Raw genomic sequence first — 18,822 nt, 5'->3', positions numbered from 1 at the left:
CGTGCTCCCAGAGTCGAAAAGACAGGGGGTCTCGTGCCCATTGATCCAGACGACCATCATTGAACTGTTCAGGTGCTTTGGCCGTGACTGGTCGAGGTTGACTGCACCAAGCTGCGGGTAGCCTGCGTGGTCGGAGGTATTGGGGTCACAAAATGGTGGCCCCCACGAGTCTCACGTGTCGGGCTGAGTCGAAGATGGCGACTAAGATGGCCGCCCCCATCAGTCGCACGTGTCGGTCGGTGTGGAAGCCGGCGGCCAAGATGGCGGCCCCCACAAGTCGCATGAGGCTGATGACGTGTCTGAAGGGGGCGTTCCCGGCAGGCACGCAGCCACATTGTGGGGTCTGCGGGCCTGTGAGTCCGTGGATCGGGCCTGGAAAGCTTTCGACTTCTGAGCTTTAGGTCGGCCCAGACAGGCTCTGGCGAAGTGTCCCTTTTTGCCACAGTCGCTGCACGTCGCTGTGCGGGCTGGGCAACGCTGCCGGGGATGTTGACCCTGGCCGCAGAAGTAGCACTGTGGTTCCCCGGTCTGGACGGGCAGCAGCGCGGCACAGGCCTGTGACGTAGTCAGGTCTGGTGGAGGCCGCGTCGGTGGTGCCCACAAGGGGTTCACTGGGTCTGCGGGGAACGCGCTGAGGCTCTGGTTGGCCACCTCTAACGAGGTGGCTAGTTTTACCGTGTCCTGCAGGTCAGTGGCCCCGTTTTCCAGCAGGCGCTGCCTGACGTAGTTAGACCGGACCCCAGCCATGTAGGTGTCCCGGATGTGCAACTTCATGTGCTCCTCGGCCGTCACATCCTGATAGTTGCAGTTCCTTGCGAGTTGGGTCAGGTTCTCTATGTACTCGTCGAGCGATTCCCCGGTGCGTTGACGGCGAGTAGTGAGGAGGTGCCACGCGAACACCTCATTTACGGGCTTCACGACATGTGCCTTCAGGGTCGCGACCGCCACCTCGTACCTGGCAGCGTTCTCTATCATTACGGCGATTCGATGGCTCACCCGTGTGTGGAGAAGGTGCAGCTTGAGGGTTTTGGAGGGAGGCGTTGCAGATGAGTCGAGGTAGGCCTCAAAACAGCGAAGCCTGTCAATTACAGGTTGGCAGCTTTATTCAATGGCAGCGCCATCGGGCAAGCAGTGGGTTGCTGTTGTTATGACCCCTGGCCCTACCACTGGGAACCTAGGATCATTGGTGGATCTCGGAACACCAGTGAGTGATGCTGGGAGGGGAGTCTGCGGTGTGGCAGTGCCCCTCTACTACAAAACGCACCTCGGTAGAGGGCATTACATTTCACCCCTGGGATTGTCACTGGATCCCAGGCCACAGGTGAGTGATGTCAGGTTGATGTGAGGAAACAGCTTGCGGGGTGGAGTTCCTGGGTCAACAGCAAGGGCAAGGGGTTGCCATTCAATGGAACCCATCTCCCGCTTCCACCCACCCCATTCTCCCGCCCCCTCTACCTGGTGCTGGGCCTTTTGATCAGGCACTGAGTGCCTTTGAACAATGGATCCCTCTGGGAGCTTGCAAGCACTCCTGCAGGGATTTCCTTGTTGGAATGACCATAAGACCATAAGACATAGGATCAGAATTAGGCCACGGCCCATCGAGTCTACTCCGCCATTGAATCCTGGCTGATATTTTTCTCATCCCCATTCTCCTGCCTTCTCCCCGATCCCCTTATTAATCAAGAACCTATCTATCTCTGTCTTAAAGACACTCAGTGATTTGGCCCCCACAGCCTTCTGCGGCAAAGAGTTCCACAGATTCAACACACTCTGGCTGAAGAAATTCGTCCTCATCTCTGTTTTAACGGATCGTCCCTTTAGTCTGAGATTGTGTCCTCTGATTCTAGTTTTTTCCTACAAGTGGACATCCTCTCCACGTCCACTCTATCCAGACCTTGCAGTTTCCTGTAATTTCCAATAAGATCGCCCCTCACCCTTCTAAACTCTAACGAGTACAGACCCAGAGTCCTCAACCATTCCTCATATGACAAGCTCTTCATTCCAGGGATCATTCTTGTGAACCTCCTATGAACCCTTTCCAAGGCCAGCACATCCTTCCTTAGATATGGGGCCCAAAACTGCTCACAATATTCCAAACGTGGTCTGACCAGAGCCTTTTATAGCCTCAGAAGTACATCCCTGGGGAGAGATTCTCTGACCCACCGCCGGGTCGGAGAATCGCCGGGGGCTGGCTTGAATCCCGCCCCCGCCGGATGGCGGGCCCCCCCCCGCGATTCTCCGGCCATAATGGGCCGAAGTCCCGCTCCTAGAATGCCTGTCCCACCGGCGTGGATTGAACCACCTACCTTACTGGCGGGACAAGGCGGTGCGGGCGGGCTCAGGGGTCCTGGGGGGTGATCTGACCCCGGGGGGTGCCCCCACGGTGGCCTGGCCCGCGATCGGGGCTCACCGATCTGCGGGCGGACCTGTGCCGTGGGGGCACTCTTTTCCTTCCGCCTTCGCCACAGTCTCCACAGCGCATGCGCGGGATGCCGTGAGCAGCCGCTAACGCTCCCGCGCATGCGCCGCCCGGAGATGTCATTTCTGCGCCAGCTGGCGGGGCACCAAAGGCCTTTTCCGCCAGCTGACGGGGCGGAAATTAGTCCGGCGCGGGCCTAGCCCCTCAAGGTTGGGGCTCGGCCCCCCAAGATGCGGAGGATTCCGCACCTTTGGGGTGGCGCGATGCCCGACTGATTTGTGCCGTTTTTGGCGCCGGTCGGCGGACATCGCGCCGATACCGGAGAATTTCGCCCCTGGTCTTCTATTCAAGCCCTCTCAACATGAATGCTAACATACCATTTACCTTCCTAACTGCCGACTGAACCTACAAGTTAACCTTAAGAGAACCTTGAATATGGACTCCCAAGTCCCTTTGTGCTTCTGATTTCCTAAGCATTTCCCCATTTAGAATGTAGTCTATGCCTCCATTTCTCCTTCCAAAGTGCATAACCTCACACTTTTCCACATTGTATTCCATCTGCCACTTCTTTGCCCACTCTCCGACCCTGTCCAAGTCCTTCTGCAGCCCACCTGCTTCCTCAATACTATCTGTCCCTCTACAGACCTTTGTATCATCTGCAAACTTAGCAACAGTGTCTTCAGTTCCTTCTTCCAGATCATAAATGTATATTGTGAAAAGTTGTGGTCCCAGCACAGACCCCTGAGGCACACCACTAGTCATCGGCTGCCATCCTGAAAAAGACCCCTTTAGCCACACTCTCTGCCTTCTGCCAGTCAGCCAATCCTCTATCCATACCAGGATCTTACCCTTAACACCATGGGTTCTTAACTTATTTAAGTCTCCTATGCAGCACCTTGTCAAAGGCCTTCTGAAAATCTAAATAAATCACATCCACTGGTTCTCCTTTGTTTAACTTCGTTGTTATTTTCTCAAAGAACTCCAACAGATTTGTCAGTCATGACCTCCCCTTGACGAAGCCGTGCTGACTCAATCCTATTTTATCATGCACTTCCAAGTACTTCGCGATTTCATCTTTAATGATAGACTCTACAATCTTACCCATGACCGAAGCCAGGCAAACCGGCCTATAATTTCCCGTCCTCTGCCTCCCTCCCTTCTTAAACAGCGGTGTTACATTAGCCACTTTCCAGTCCTCTGGGACCATTCCTGCCTCCAGTGATTGCTGAACGATCACCACCAATGCCACCACAATCTCCTCAGCTATCTCTTTTAGAACCCTGGGTATAGTCCATCCGGTCTAGATTTATCCACCTTCAGACCTTTCAGTTTCCCCAGAACCTTCTCCTTAGTAATGGTCACTGCTCCCACTTCTGCCCCCTGATTCTCCTCGAGCTCTGGCATCCCACTGGTGTCTTCTACCGTGAAGACTGATGTAAAGTAACTATTCAGTTTGTTTGCCATTTCTTTGTTTCCTATTATTACTTCTCCAGCCACATTTTCCAGTGGTCCAATATCTATTTTTGCCTCTCTTATCTTTTATATATTGAAAAAAACTCTTCCTATCTTCCTTTTCTTACTCGCTAGCTTGCACTCATATTTCATCTTCTCCCCCATATTGCTTTTTTAGTTGTCCTCTCCTTGCTTTTAAAGGCTTCCCAATCCTCTTGCTTTCCACTAATTGCGCCACTTTGTATGCTTTTTCTTTTGCTTTTATGCTGTTCTTGACTTCCCTCATCAGCCATGGATGCCTTGGGCGGATTTCTCTGACCCCCCGCCGGGCCGGAGAATTGCCGGGGGGCGGTGTGAATCCCACCCCCACCGGCTGCCGAATTTTCCGGCGCCGGGGATTTTGCCGGGGGTGGGAATCGCGTCGCGCCGGTCGGGGGCCTTTGCCAGCGGCCCCCCGGCGATTCTCCGGCCCGCGATGGGCCGAGTGGCTGCCTCTTTTCAGCCAGACCCACCGGCGTATGTTACAACAGGTACTTACTGGCAGGACCTGGCTCCGCGGGCAGCCTCCGGGGTCCTCGGGAGGGGGGGGGGGGGGGGGCCGTGGGGATCTGGCCCTGGGGGGTGCCCCCATGGTGGCCTGGCCCACGATTGGAGCCCACCAATCCATGGGCAGGCCTGTGCCGTGATGCACTCTATTCCTCTGCACCGGCTGGTGTAACGGTCCGTGATGGCCGGCACGGAGATGAACCCCCCTTGCGCATGCGCTGGGATCTTGCCAGTACACGCTGGCGCTCCTGTGCATGCACCAACTCGCGCCAGCCGGCGGAGGCCCTTCAGCACCGGTTGGCGTGGCGCCAAGCCGCTTCCGAGCCGGCCGGCGTGGCGTAAACCACGCCGGCGCCGGCCTCGCCCCTGAAGGTGTGGAGGGTTCAGGGCGGCCCGAGCCGGAGTGATTCACGCCACTCCTTCACGCCGGAGTTGCCCGCCCCGCCGGTTTCCGAAAAATCCCACCCCTTGTTCTCCCCTTAGAATGTTATTAGCATGGAATGGAGGTAGGAAGGCAGTGTGGTCACCACCCAGCAAAGTCCTGCCCAATTAAATGCCACCTCAGCCACCTCCACAGCACCAAACACGCCATGGGGGAGTGCAGTAAATTCCACACATTGAGTGGAAAATCTAACCTTGTATATTAAAATCCCTGGAGGGGTAGAGGGAGTTGCAACTGTGCGTTCAAAATTAAAGTAAAAATCTAAAGTCAGGCTTCCTTAATAGAAAGGTGTCATTGCTAAAGTGTCTATATCAACCTGAAATACCAATTATGATGCTCCTTTAATAGGCCATTGCAACCTAAAAAAAGATGTTTCATGGTAAATTATCATTGGTATTGTATCTTGGCAATGGTATGAAGCTACAGCACTGAGTGTGGGTATATGCTAACTCTTATCACAAGCACAATCTGATGATGAATGATCAATTTGGGGCAATAAATCAAACTCTCATTTAATTCTAACTGATAAATAACAGTCTTCACTTACATTTAAATTTTAAGCTACTTCCAGAGCAGTTTGATCTGCTACACACCAGAGCTCAACTGCTAACCCTACCTCAGGACATGAAAAGCCCTCTTGATAATGGTTCAATAGCCCCAAGTAGGCTTCCCCCAGTCCCATCCATCTTGCACATATCCCTGCCAGGAATTTCCTACTTTGGTCATTTCTGCAATTTTCTCATCTGCTGTCAGCTGTTATTTCCCAGATGATAACAAAATTTATTTTTTGTTGCGTACTCTGCTTCATTTTTGTTTCCACTTCGGCTAGCTCATGAATGCAATACCAGAGGCGAAATCTTGTATTTGTTAATTTAACAGACAATAGATTTCATATTGAAGCCTACACTTCTGCAATCCAAAATCTGCTTAATTTTCAGCAAAATGATGATGCAGAATCTTTTTTGTTGCACAATTTCCCCTCCGCACATGCTCGCAAAACTCAAAATACGGTGTCCAACATTAGATATGGTTCTGTGATTGGACAACATTTGCTAAATAATACTTGACGTGCTAAGAATTGACTGGCAACCAATTTAAGGTTATCAGTTGGGCTCGCTTTGTGGTACATTTTTGTGCACTGGAAGCTACATATATAATTACCCAGGGCCCTGTTCTTTGCCAAAGAAAGAACATGTATACACATTGAGCCTGTTTTTGCAAAACAAAATAGGTGATCGCTATTCACTAGTTCATTCCTCAGGGCAACACCTTGACCAATCAGAGTCAATCTGCCCGATTTTAAATTTTCAAACAACGCTTGACAGTTAACTGTCAGTCACCATTAACTGACACACTCTCCATGGCATCTCCTCTACCAATTGTCCTGTAAGACTAAAAGCTTTGACCAAATGTCTTTTTTCAGCAATACTCAAGTTCTGTACTACCAAACGACTATTTGTAAAACAATATAAATATTATTTAAAATGCCGTTTCTTACCTTTGAATAATTACTTTCCAGAAGGGCAAATTTCTCATCAGCTGAGACCATATAGAAACTAGCTTTAGCTTTATCCTGTATATTGAAGGTTAAAGTTAAACTTAAAACGTAAGAAATCTACCGTGCCTTTTATTTAAAAACTGCTTTGTTACATCAGTCATGCACAAAGATGCAAGTTTTTTTAAAAAATTATATTTATTAAAGATTTCATAATTAACAAACACAATCTAAACTACAGAACAATTTTGAAAATTGTTCAGACATGGTACAAATGTCACGCTAACAACATGTGGAATCAGAGACATAGAAAAACGAACAACAAAGGCTACATCCAGCCCCCCCCCCCCCCCCACCCACCCCCACCCCCTGCCCTCGGTATCCCCATATATCCCACAAATAAACTTTACCTCCCCTCTAACAGTTGATGGTAATTAACTCTTTGAAGTATGAGATAAATGGCTGCCACCTCAGGTAGACTCTCTCTACCGATCCCCTAATGATGTACATGAAGATTTTATGAATGAGCAGACACTCAATACATTATGAAACCAACTGAATCAGAAACTTTAAAACTAACTATTTGTGAGTATGCCTATTAGCAATGAGTGAGGTATACCTATAGTCACATATGGTTACTTTAATTCAGATCATTCAATCCCATATTGCTTAACTGGTTGATATCTACAGAAACAAACAAATTCATATAGCACCTTTAATGTAATCAAACATTAAGGTGCTTTGAACAAGCATTATAAAACAAATTTTAACATAACCACATTATTACGGCAGGTGAGTCTTTGATCCCGTAATACATTTTAAGGAGTGTCTTAACGGAAGAGATAGCAAAGCGGAAAGGTTTAGGAAGGGATTTCCAGAGCCTAGTACAGTGGCAGCTGAAAACATAGCCATCAATGGTGAAGCAATTAAAATTGCAGACGTTTAAGACACTAAAATTAAAAGGGATGGTGGAGAGTTCTGCTGCAGATGGAGATTACACAAATAGGAGGAAGCCACCATGGAAGGAGTTGAAAACAAGGATGAGGCAATTAAAATTGAGGTATTGCTTAACCAGGAACTATTGTAAGTCATTGAGCACAAGGGTGAAAGGTCAATGGAACTTGCTGCGAGTTAACACATGGGCAGCAGAGGTTTGGACGACCTTGGGTTTACAGAGAGTAGAGCATGGGAAATTGGCCCAGAGTGTGTTGGAGTTTTCAAGTCTAGGGCTAACAAATGAGGGTGTCAGTGCCAGAGGAACTGAGGGAGGGGTGGAGTCGGGTGATATTACAGAAGTAGAAATAGGCAACCTTAATGATGGCCAGAAATGAGGTAGGAAGTTCATCTTGGGGTCAAACAAAACAGCAAGGTTATGAACAGTCTGGTTCAGCCTTAGATGTCTGCCAGAGAGAAGGATGGAGTTGGTGCCTAGAAAAGGCCTGAGGACAGTGGCTTCAGTCTTCCCAATATTCAGCTGGAGGAAATTTCAGCTCACCCATTCCTGCATATTAGGTAAGTAGCATGACAATTTAGAAACTGTGTCGGGAAAGATGGTGATGAGGTAGCGCGAATGTGCTTTCATAAATGCAGTTTTAGAAACTGACAATGTATTTTCAGATGATGTTGCTGAGTGGTAGCTAGGATGGGATCAATATTTTATCCTTGACTAACATCTGGGGTAAAGGTGCAGGAACGGAAAGAGATACCATTGCATGTGATTCTCTGGTTGCAGTTACATAGATAAGAATAATATAAGCAAGAGAAGTCCTATTAGTAGCACAATAGTGAGACGGTTTTCGAAGAGGATATGTGGTTGAACTATGTCAAAGGATGCAGACAGGTCAGTCACATAGGATATAATTTGTGATTTTGATATAATTTAGTTTCATACAGTGGTGGAGCAAAACCTGTTTGGAGGGATTCAAACATAGAATTCTGTGCAAGGTGGGTGTAGATTTGGAAGTCGAAGAAATTCTGTTCAGGTTGGGAGGGTAGAATATGCCAAGTGGAATGGGAGACAGTGGTGCTCTCGGATTTGTGAGAAGGAGAATAATTTTTGAGGCGAGAAACTGCTGTGGCTAGCCTGTGTGTTATACAGACATCACCCTCAGCACAGGTTCAATATTTGTTTGCTGCTAGTTGTCTGATTATTTTTCTTGACTCAATTTTCAATAGTTTTACTCCTATTTCCCAAGGTACATTTTATCTTTTGCACACAGCTCTGAATTCTGAGAAAATGCAGACAAGTATTTCTAATCCAGGCGGACTTTCTAACTGTTGTGTTGGGTTCCTCTGACTTGCAAAATAAATCCAAAACTGGATATGTCCAAAAACTTTAACCTTATTGCTATTTTTATTCTTAAACTGGACTTTTTCTCCAAAACAAAATAATTCTCTTCTTAGTTTCTGGAATGTCACAGCTCATTATGCCTAGGAAGCAATTAAAACTGTTCAGAGCAATTTCAAAGGGAGCTACAGGATTTGCATTTGATAAGCCAACCTTTCTAGCGGAGTCAGTGGGTCTACTGAGACACTGGCTTCCCAAATGCCAGACCCTTAACATAAATGGCACCCCTTTCAACAGGCTAAGAAACTATGGGCTGGATTCTCCGGTCCCTCAGCCACTTGTTTTTCAGTAGCGCGCCCTTCGCTGGCAGCAGGATTCTCTCTTACTGCCACTTGTCAATGGGGTTTCCCATTGAAGCCACCCCACATCGCTGAGCGGGGATCCGCTGCTGCAGGGAACAGAGAATTCCAACGGCCGGAAAATTCCGGCCCATCAGTCCTGAAAACAAAGCCAATTGCAGACATTGGATAAACATCCTTTTTGAAGTCATTGTGGAGTACGAAGATCACGTGGCTCTTGAAAGTTTAATGTTACATTTCTGGGTTGCACACCCAGTTTGCTGTTTTACAGTGTAACTGGCAAACCACTAAGAAGCCAGCTCTGCCCAAGCAGGGCAACTGGCCCATCCAACTTGACTAAGCTAGAAGATTTTATACCATTGCCTACAGAACCAAAGCAATCTCTGTGAGCCAACTTCAGCTTGTGAGATCAATATCACCCAAAATTGAATCTTAGAACCCTGGTCTCTAGCCAGTTGAACATGAAACGCCTACATGAAGAATTCCTCACTGGACTCTGAATTTAGGACTCTAGAACTCACATGAAGTAATATTCCATTTTTGTGCGGTCCTTGAACTGTAAACCTTCTTTTCTCTATCCCCCATTTACTGTGTGAAAGTGGAGTGGGATGCTGCAAACACTCGTGGATTTTGAATGCATGAAATAAACTAGGCTTCTGAGTCAATCCTAATTCGGGTTTGCTGTCAATCAGTAGTAAAATTGGCCACCCAAAAATCGAAGGGCTGGGAAGAAATACACCACCTCTTATTCTTTAAAATAAATTAATTGAAAATACCTTCTGTTTATGGACAGGTGAAAACAGAATCACTGAATAATACGGCACAGAAGAGGCCCTTCGGCCCTTCGCGTCTGCACTGACGCATGAAAAACACTTGACCTGCCGACCTAATCGCATTTTCCAGCACTTGGCCCATAATCATGAATGTTATGATGTGTCAGGTACTCATCCAGGTACTTTTGAAAGGATGTGAGGCAACCCGCCTCTACCACCCTCCGAGGCTGTGGAATTCCAGACCGTCGTCACCCTCTGGGTAAAAACGATTTTCCTCAACTCCCCCCTAAACCCCCTGCCCCTCACCTTAAAATTGTGTCTCCTCGTAACTGACACTTCAACTGAGGGGAACAGTTGTTCCCTATTCACCCTGTCCATGCCCCTCTTCGCCTTGTACATCTCAATCTGGTCACCCCTCAGTCTTCTCTGCTCCAGCGAAATCAACCCAAGTCTATCCAGCCTCTCTCCATAACTTAAATGTTCTATCCCAGGCAACATCCTGGTGAAATGCCTCTGCACCTCCTCCAGTACAATTACATCCTTCCTATAATGTGGCGACCAGAACTGCACACAGTACTCCAGCTGTGGCCTCACCAAAGTTCTATGCAACTCCAATGACTTCCCTGCTTTTGTAATCTATGTCTTAATTGATAAAGGCAAGTATCTCACATGCCTTTTTCACCACCCTGTTAACATACCCTCAGCTTTCAGAGATCTTCCTTGTCAAATTGCTCCTCCCAAAGTGTATCACCCCATACTTTTCAGGGTTAAATTCCATCTGCCATATTTCTGCCCATTTGACCATCCTGTCTCTATCTTCCTGCAACCCAAGACACTCAACCTTGCTGTTAACCACCTGGGCAATCCACACACCTACTGATCCTGCCCTCACATAGTCATCCATGTCATTTATATGTGGTAGTATGTATTGGGGGACATGTGGGACTGGAAGCCCTAATGTCATTGGCTGACAGATCCCGGGTCCTGGTTGGCCGTTGACCTCAAGCTCCGCCCTGAAGGCGGAGTATAAGAAGCCGGAGTCTTCCCCCGCAGGCCAGTTTACTATCGAGCTGCGGGGGAACAGACACGCTTAATAAAGCCTCATCGACTTCACTCTATTCGTCTGATGGAGTCTTTGTGCGCTACAATTTATTAAGCGTGCCTAAAAAGGACTATGGAGCTCAGGATCATTCCAGAATGCCTGAGGATCAGCGCCCACGCAGTGAACGCGGCAGCAGCCTTCAAACACTGGCAGACTTGCTTCGAGGCGTACCTCAGAACGACCACCGGCCGAGTCTCAGAAGACCAAAAACTGCAGGTCCTGCACTCGAGGGTGAGCACGGAGATTTTCACCCTCATTGAAGACACCGACGATTTCCAGACGGCGTTCGCAGCACTCAGTAGTCTCTACGTTCGCCCAGTTAACCAAATCTACGCTCGCTACCAGCTCACGACGAGACGGCAAGCTCCCGGAGAATCGATGGACGAGTTCTACACCGCGCTGCTGATTTTGGGACGAGCCTGCAGCTGCCCGTCGGTGAACGCAAACGAACACACGGACATGTTAATGCGCGATGCTTTTGTGGCAGGTATGCCATCCTCCCAAAGACTTCTAGAAAAAGAGTCGCTAGGACTCTCAGAGGCACGGGCCCTAGCAGCCTCCCTAGACGTGGCCGCGCGTAATACCCGCGCCTACGGCCCCGACCGCGCGGCAGGCCATTGGGCCCCGTACGTACCCGTCGCGGCAAACCCCCTACCCCCCCCCGGACACCCCACAGGCTTGCGCGGTCCAAACGCCGAGTCGCACCGGGGGCGCCCGCTGTTATTTCTGTGGCCAGGCGAAACGCCCCCGGCAGCGCTGTCCGGCCCGCGCAGCCATCTGCAAAAGCTGCGGGAAAAAGGGCCATTATGCGGTTGTGTGCCGGTCCCGCGTGGTCGCCGCCGTTCCGGGAGCACAGGGAGCCCTGCAAGCAGTCTATGCGCCCCAACCCCCCCAGCACGCCATGTACGACCCGCAGGCGCAGCCGCTCTGGGTCACGACCACCGCGGTCCCGGGAGAACTGGGAGCCCTGCACGCCGCCTACGCTCCCCAACCCCCCTCCCCGCAGCCCATGCATGACCCGCCGCCGGCGCTACCGCTTTGGGTCCCGGCCAACACTCTCCACGGAAAGGAGGGAGTTTTTCGCATCCCTAACGCCACCCTAACCCCCGTCCCGCGCCCCACGCCTGACCCGCCGGCGCCACCTACTTGGACCCCGACCACCGCTGTCCCCGGTGAGGGAGCTCCGCGCGATCCTTGCGCTCGCGGCCCCACGCCTGACCCGCCGGCGCCGCCGACTTGGGCCCCGACCACCGCTGTCCCCGGGGAGGGAGCTCCGCGCGGTCCTAGCGCTCGCGGTGAGGGAGCTCCGCGTGGTCCTAGCGCTCGCGGTCCTAGCGCTCGCGGTGAGGGAGCTCCGCGCGGTCCTAGCGCTCGCGGTCCTAGCGCTCCCCAGCCCCCCAGCACACCATGTGCGACCCGCAGACGCCGCCATTTTGGGTCCCGACCACCACGAGGGGAGGAGGGGCGCCGATGTGCGACCCGCAGACGCCGCCATTTTGGGTCCCGACCACCACGAGGGGAGGAGGGGCGCCGCCATCTTGGACCGCCCCAGACCTGTACGACGCATGGGGGTGGCCATTTTGTCCACCCCCGTCGCCATCTTGTGACCCCCCAGCCACGTGCGATGTATGGGGGCGGCCATTTTGTTCATCCCCGACGCCATCTTGGACGGCAACAACGGACCCCACTCCACTACTACAACCACGGCTCGCTTCGATTACGCTCGATCAGGCTCAGCCCCGGACACTCCAGACGACGACGACAACGGTCCTAATAAACGGCCACGAGACGCCATGCCTAGTCGACTCCGGGAGCACGGAAAGCTTTATACACCCCGACACGGTAGGACGCTGTTCCTTGACCACCTATCCCAGCGCACAAAAGATTTGCCTAGCTGCAGGATCCCACTCCGTACAGATCCAGGGATTCTGCATAGTTACCCTTACGGTGCAGGGGAGGGAGTTCAAAAACTACAAACTTAACGTCCTTCCCCAACTCTGTGCCCCCACCTTGCTGGGATTAGATTTCCAATGTAATCTACAGAGCCTTACGTTCAAATTCGGCGGCCCCATACCCCCACTCACTATCTGCGGCCTCGCAACCCTCAAAGTGCAACCCCCGTCCTTGTTTGCGAACCTCACCCCGGATTGCAAACCCGTCGCCACTAGGAGCAGACGGTACAGCGCCCAGGACCGGACCTTCATTCGGTCCGAAGTCCAGCGGCTACTAAAGGAGGGCATAATCCAGGCCAGCAATAGTCCCTGGAGAGCGCAGGTGGTAGTAGTGAAGACAGGGGAGAAACAAAGGATGGTCATTGACTATAGCCAGACCATCAACAGGTACACACAACTAGACGCGTACCCTCTCCCCCGCATATCCGACATGGTCAATCGGATTGCCCAATATAAAGTCTTCTCCACCGTGGACCTCAAGTCCGCCTACCATCAGCTCCCCATCCGCCCAAGTGACCGCAAGTACACAGCCTTCGAGGCAGACGGGCGATTATACCATTTCCTACGGGTCCCTTTTGGCGTCACAAACGGGGTCTCGGTCTTCCAACGGGAGATGGACCAAATGGTTGATCAACATGGGTTGCGGGCCACGTTCCCGTATCTCGACAATGTAACCATCTGCGGCCACGATCAGCAGGACCACGACGCCAACCTCCAGAAATTCCTCCAGACCGCCAAAGCCTTGAACCTCACGTACAACGAGGACAAGTGCGTTTTTAGCACCGACCGGCTAGCCATTCTGGGCTACATAGTACGCAATGGGATAATAGGCCCCGACCCCGAACGTATGCGCGCACTCATGGAATTTCCCCTCCCGCACTGCCCAAAAGCCCTGAAACGCTGCTTGGGGTTCTTTTCGTACTACGCCCAGTGGGTCCCCCAGTACGCAGACAAGGCCCGCCCCCTAATACAGACCACGATCTTCCCTCTGTCGACAGAGGCTTGCCAGGCCTTCAGCCGCATCAAAGCGGATATCGCAAAGGCCACGATGCGCGCCATCGACGAGTCCCTCCCCTTCCAGGTCGAGAGCGACGCCTCCGACGTAGCTCTAGCGGCCACCCTTAACCAAGCGGGCAGACCCGTGGCCTTTTTCTCCTGGACCCTCCACGCCTCAGAAATCCGCCACTCTTCAGTCGAAAAGGAAGCCCAAGCCATAGTGGAAGCTGTGCGACATTGGAGGCATTACCTGGCCGGCAGGAGATTCACTCTCCTCACCGACCAACGGTCGGTAGCCTTCATGTTCGATAATGCACTGCGGGGCAAAATCAAAAACGACAAGATCTTAAGGTGGAGGATCGAGCTCGCCACCTTCAACTATGAGATCTTGTATCGTCCCGGAAAGCTGAACGAGCCGTCCGATGCCCTATCCCGCGGCACATGTGCCAACGCACAAATTAACCGCCTCCAAACCCTCCACGAGGACCTCTGCCACCCGGGGGTCACTCGGTTTTACCACTTCATCAAGTCCCGCAATCTCCCATACTCCTTAGAGGAGGTCCGTACAGTCACGAGGGACTGCCACATCTGCGCGGAATGCAAGCCGCATTTTTTTCAGGCCAGATGGAGCGCACCTGATTAAGGCTTCCCGCCCCTTCGAGCGCCTCAGTCTCGATTTCAAAGGGCCCCTCCCCTCCACCGACCGCAACGCATATTTTCTTAACGTAGTGGACGAATACTCCCGCTTCCCTTTTGCCATTCCCTGCTCTGACATGACCGCGGCCACAGTCATTAAAGCCCTGAACAGCATCTTCACACTGTTCGGTTACCCCGCATACGTCCACAGCGACAGGGGGTCCTCTTTCATGAGTGACGAGCTGCGCCAGTTCCTGCTCAGCAAGGGCATAGCCTCAAGCAGGACGACCAGCTACAACCCCCAGGGGAACGGGCAAGTAGAAAGGGAGAACGGCACGGTCTGGAAGGCCGTCCTACTGGCCCTACGGTCCAGGGACCTCCCAGTTTCAAGGTGGCAGGAGGTCCTCCCGGACGCTCTCCATTCCATCCGGTCGTTATTATGTACGAGCACTAATCAAACGCCGCATGAGCGTCTCCTTGTCTTCCCTAGGAGGTCCTCCTCTGGAACGTCGCTGCCGACCTGGCTGGCGGCCCCAGGACCCATCCTGCTCCGAAAGCATGTGCGGGCACATAAGGCGGACCCGTTGGTCGAAAGGGTTCACCTCCTCCACGCGAACCCCCAGTATGCCTACGTGGAGTACCCCGACGGCCGACAGGACACGGTCTCCCTGCGGGATCTGGCGCCCGCCGGCAACACGCACACCCCCCCGACACCAGCAACCCAACCCCCCCCTTCCTGCCACCGCCGCACCCCGCGACCGCCCCCTTCCCAGGAGGATCGGTCACCCTCCCCTTTGCACCGACAGCTGAAACCGTACGGCTCCTGGAGGCGACAACACTGGTACAAGCACCACCACCACCGCCGGGGCCGAGGCGATCGACACGGACGACCAGACCGCCCGACCGACTCGTGGCGTCGATGTAAAACAAATATGGACTGTTCACAAGAACATTTTGCTTTTCTTCCTATACCCTCTGTAAATAGTTGCAACAGGATGAAATTGTCCAATACTGTATTGCCATGTGAATGTTTTATCCTCCCAGGACCAGCCCTGTAAACCCTTACCACCATACGAAGCATCACCCCGCCGGGTTCATTTTTGACAAGGGGTGAATGTGGTAGTATGTATTGGGGGTCATGTGGGACTGGAAGCCCTAATGTCATTGGCTGACAGATCCCGGGTCCTGGTTGGCCGTTGACCTCAAGCTCCACCCTGAAGGCGGAGTATAAGAAGCCGGAGTCTTCCCCCGCAGGCCAGTTTACTATCGAGCTGCAGGGGAACAGACACGCTTAATAAAGCCTCATCGACTTCACTCTATTCGTCTCATGGAGTCTTTGTGCGCTACATTATATAAATTATAACAATAGGGGACCCAGCGCAGATCATGATGGTACGCCATGGTCACTGGCTTTGTGTCATTAAAGCAGCCAGCTGTCATCCCCCTCTATCTCCTACAGCTAAGCTAATTTTGAATCCATCTTTTCAAGTTACCCTGTACATTTGCCTTCTTTATCAGTCTCCCGTGTGGTGCCTTGTCAAAGGCTTTTGCTGAAATTCATGTAAACAACATCAACTGCACTACCCTCACCTACACACGTGATCACATTTATTTTTATTTGTCCATGGGATGTGGGCGTTGCTGGCTGGGCCAGCATTTATTGCCCATCCTTGAGGGGATTTAAGAGTCAACCACATTGTTGTGGATCTGGAGTCACATGTAGGCCAGACCAGATAAGGACAACATATTTCCTTCCTTAAAGAACATTAGTGAACAAAATGGTTTTTATGATCTTCATGGTCACCATTAGACTTTTAATTCCAGATTTTTATTGAATTCACATTTCACCATCTGCCAAACCCGGGTCCCCAGAGCATGATTCTGGATCTCTGGGTTACTAGTCCACCGACAATACCACTATGCCATTGCTGAAAAAATTCAATCAAATTTGTTAGGCATGACCTCTCTCTGACAAAGCCATGCTTATTATTCCTGATCAAACCTTGCCTCTCCAAGTGGAGATAAATTCTTTCCTCCAGAATTTTCTCCAATACTTTTCCTGATGTGAGATTCACTGGCCTGTAGTTCCCTGGCTTATCGCTACAACTTTTCTAAAATAGTGTGACCACATTAGCTGTTCTTCAGCCCTCTGGCACCTCCTCAGAGGCCAGACAGAAATTAAAAATTTGGGCCAGAGCTCCCTGCAATCTCCTCCCTTGCTCCCCACGGCATCCTAGGACACAATTCACCCAGACCTGGTTATTTGCCCACTTTTAAGCCCGCCATTACCTCCAATACCTTGTCACTTCCTATGACAATTTGGTCAAGAACCTCACAGTCTCTCTCCCTGAGTTCTATATCTACCTCCTTATTCTCTTGGGTGAAGTATTCGTTCAATACCCTACCAATGTCCTCTGGCTCCACCCACAGATTTCTCTGTTGGTCCCTAATGGGCTCTACTCTTTTCCTGGCTATCCTCTTCCCATTGATATATTTATAAAATATCTTAATATTTTCCCTACTTTTACTAGCCAGAACTTTCTCATATCCGTTCTTTGGTCTCCTGATTGCTTTCTTGAACTCCAACATACACTTTTTGTACTCCACCAATGCCTCCATTGATTTGCTCCCCTTGTACTTGCTAACAGCCTCTCTTTTCCTTTTCATCGTATCCTGAATGCCTTTGGCCATCCATGTTTGTCTGGGCTTGTTATTCCTTCCTATTACCCTAGTGGGAACATGTTGGGCTTATACTCTCCCCATTTCTCTTTTGAATGCCCCCCAGTGCTCTTCTGTAAATTTCTCCACAAGTAACAATTTCCAGTCTACCTTGACCAGATCCTGCCTTATTTTGCTAAAATCCATTCACCCACAATCCAAAACCTTTTTTTTGCAACTTGCCCATTTCTTTGTCCCTAACAAACTTAAGTTGTACCATGTTATGGTCGCTATCACCAAAATGCTCTCCCACAACACATCAACCACCTGTCTAGCTTCATTCCCCAGAATTAGGTCCAAAACAGCACCATTCCTTGTTGGACCCTCTACATATTGAGCTAAAACATTCTCCTGTATACATTTTAAGATCTCAACTCCATCTAAGCCCTTAACACAGTGACTATCCCAATTAATGTTGTGAAAGTTGAAATCACCTAATATAATTACTCTATTATTATTTTTACATGTACTGTAAATTGCGTACATATTTGCTCCCCAATGTCCCGCTGACTATCTGGCTATCTGGGGGTCTATAATAAACACCTAGCAATGTGGCTGTCCCTATTTTGTTCCTGAAATCTACTCACAAAGCTTCATTTGATGTCACCATCCCTCCAAGATATCGGCCGGGATTCTCCCTTTTGGGGACTAAGTCCCCCATGCCTGCCGGAAAAAGGGCGAGAATTACTCCGGAATATTTCCTCGAAAGTCCGGAGTGATTCTCCCTTTTCCAGGGGGCTAGCAGGCCCCGCCATGCATCCCGCATCTCTGGCTGCCGGCGGTGCCCTGCTGTCCAGACCTCGTGGCCGTTCATACGCACGGTTGTCGCAAGCGGGGCCGTGCATGCGCGCGGCGGCCCACTTTGGCGCTGCCGACATGGTGGAGCCAGACAGCGGGCCCGCGTGGAGTAAGGTAGGTCCCCCCCAGATCGCAATGACCCGCTGATTGGTGGCCCCAGATCGCGGGCCTGGCCACCGTTGACGATCCCCCAGAGTCAGATTCCTCCCGTCCCCCCCCCAGCAGGACCGCCACCACGGCCGCAGGTCCGAGCTCCCACCGGGTGGTACCAGATGTAAACCACAACAGCGGAAGTTCAACTTGTCGGCCACGGAGAATTGCTGCGGGGAACTTTTTCAGCAGCCCCGACCGTCGCGAAGGCGACCGCGCGGGCGCGATTGGCGCCGATTCTCCAGTCGCCGGAGAATCGGCAGCCCAGCGTCGGAGCGTCGTGGCAGGAATCCCCCGCGGCTCCTGTGATTCTTCAACCCACCGCGGGTTTGGAGAATCCCGGCCATCATTTTTCCTTACTGCAATGATTGACTCCTTGGTCTGACCAGGAAATCCTATATCCTGAGATGTTGAGCTGCCAATCCTGCCCCTCCTTCAGCCACGTCTTTGTGATGGCTACTATATCACAATTCCACGTGTCAATCCTCGCCCATAACTCATCCATTTTACCTGTAATACTCCTGGCATTAGAATAGTGGCCAGCCTTGTCTTACTCCCCTGAAATGTATTACTGCTGTATTCCCTCTGACTTGATTGTTTTTCTGTGTTATGCTGTGTCCCTATTCTGCTAACAGTCTATGTCCCCTCCCCCAGCCGAATTAGTTTAAACTCCTCCCAACAGCACTAGCAAACTCGT

At 51.2% G+C, this 18,822-nt stretch overlaps 1 protein-coding gene across 2 annotated transcripts in view; it reads right to left on the bottom strand.

Annotated features, from left to right (window-relative positions):
* Positions 1-18,822, bottom strand: part of fap (fibroblast activation protein, alpha) — a 179,839-nt gene that overhangs the window by 110,938 nt on the left and 50,079 nt on the right. For both annotated transcript variants that reach the window (XM_072474275.1, XM_072474284.1), the window contains one exon: positions 6,358-6,432. In XM_072474275.1, coding sequence (XP_072330376.1) covers positions 6,358-6,432 — 75 coding nt within the window. The remainder of the gene's footprint in view (positions 1-6,357; positions 6,433-18,822) is intronic.

This window comes from Scyliorhinus torazame, chromosome 2 (genome assembly GCF_047496885.1).
Source record: "Scyliorhinus torazame isolate Kashiwa2021f chromosome 2, sScyTor2.1, whole genome shotgun sequence".
NCBI lineage: Eukaryota > Metazoa > Chordata > Chondrichthyes > Carcharhiniformes > Scyliorhinidae > Scyliorhinus > Scyliorhinus torazame.
The sequence above is the reverse complement of the archived record's forward strand: the minus strand, read 5'-3'. Positions and strand labels throughout refer to the sequence as shown.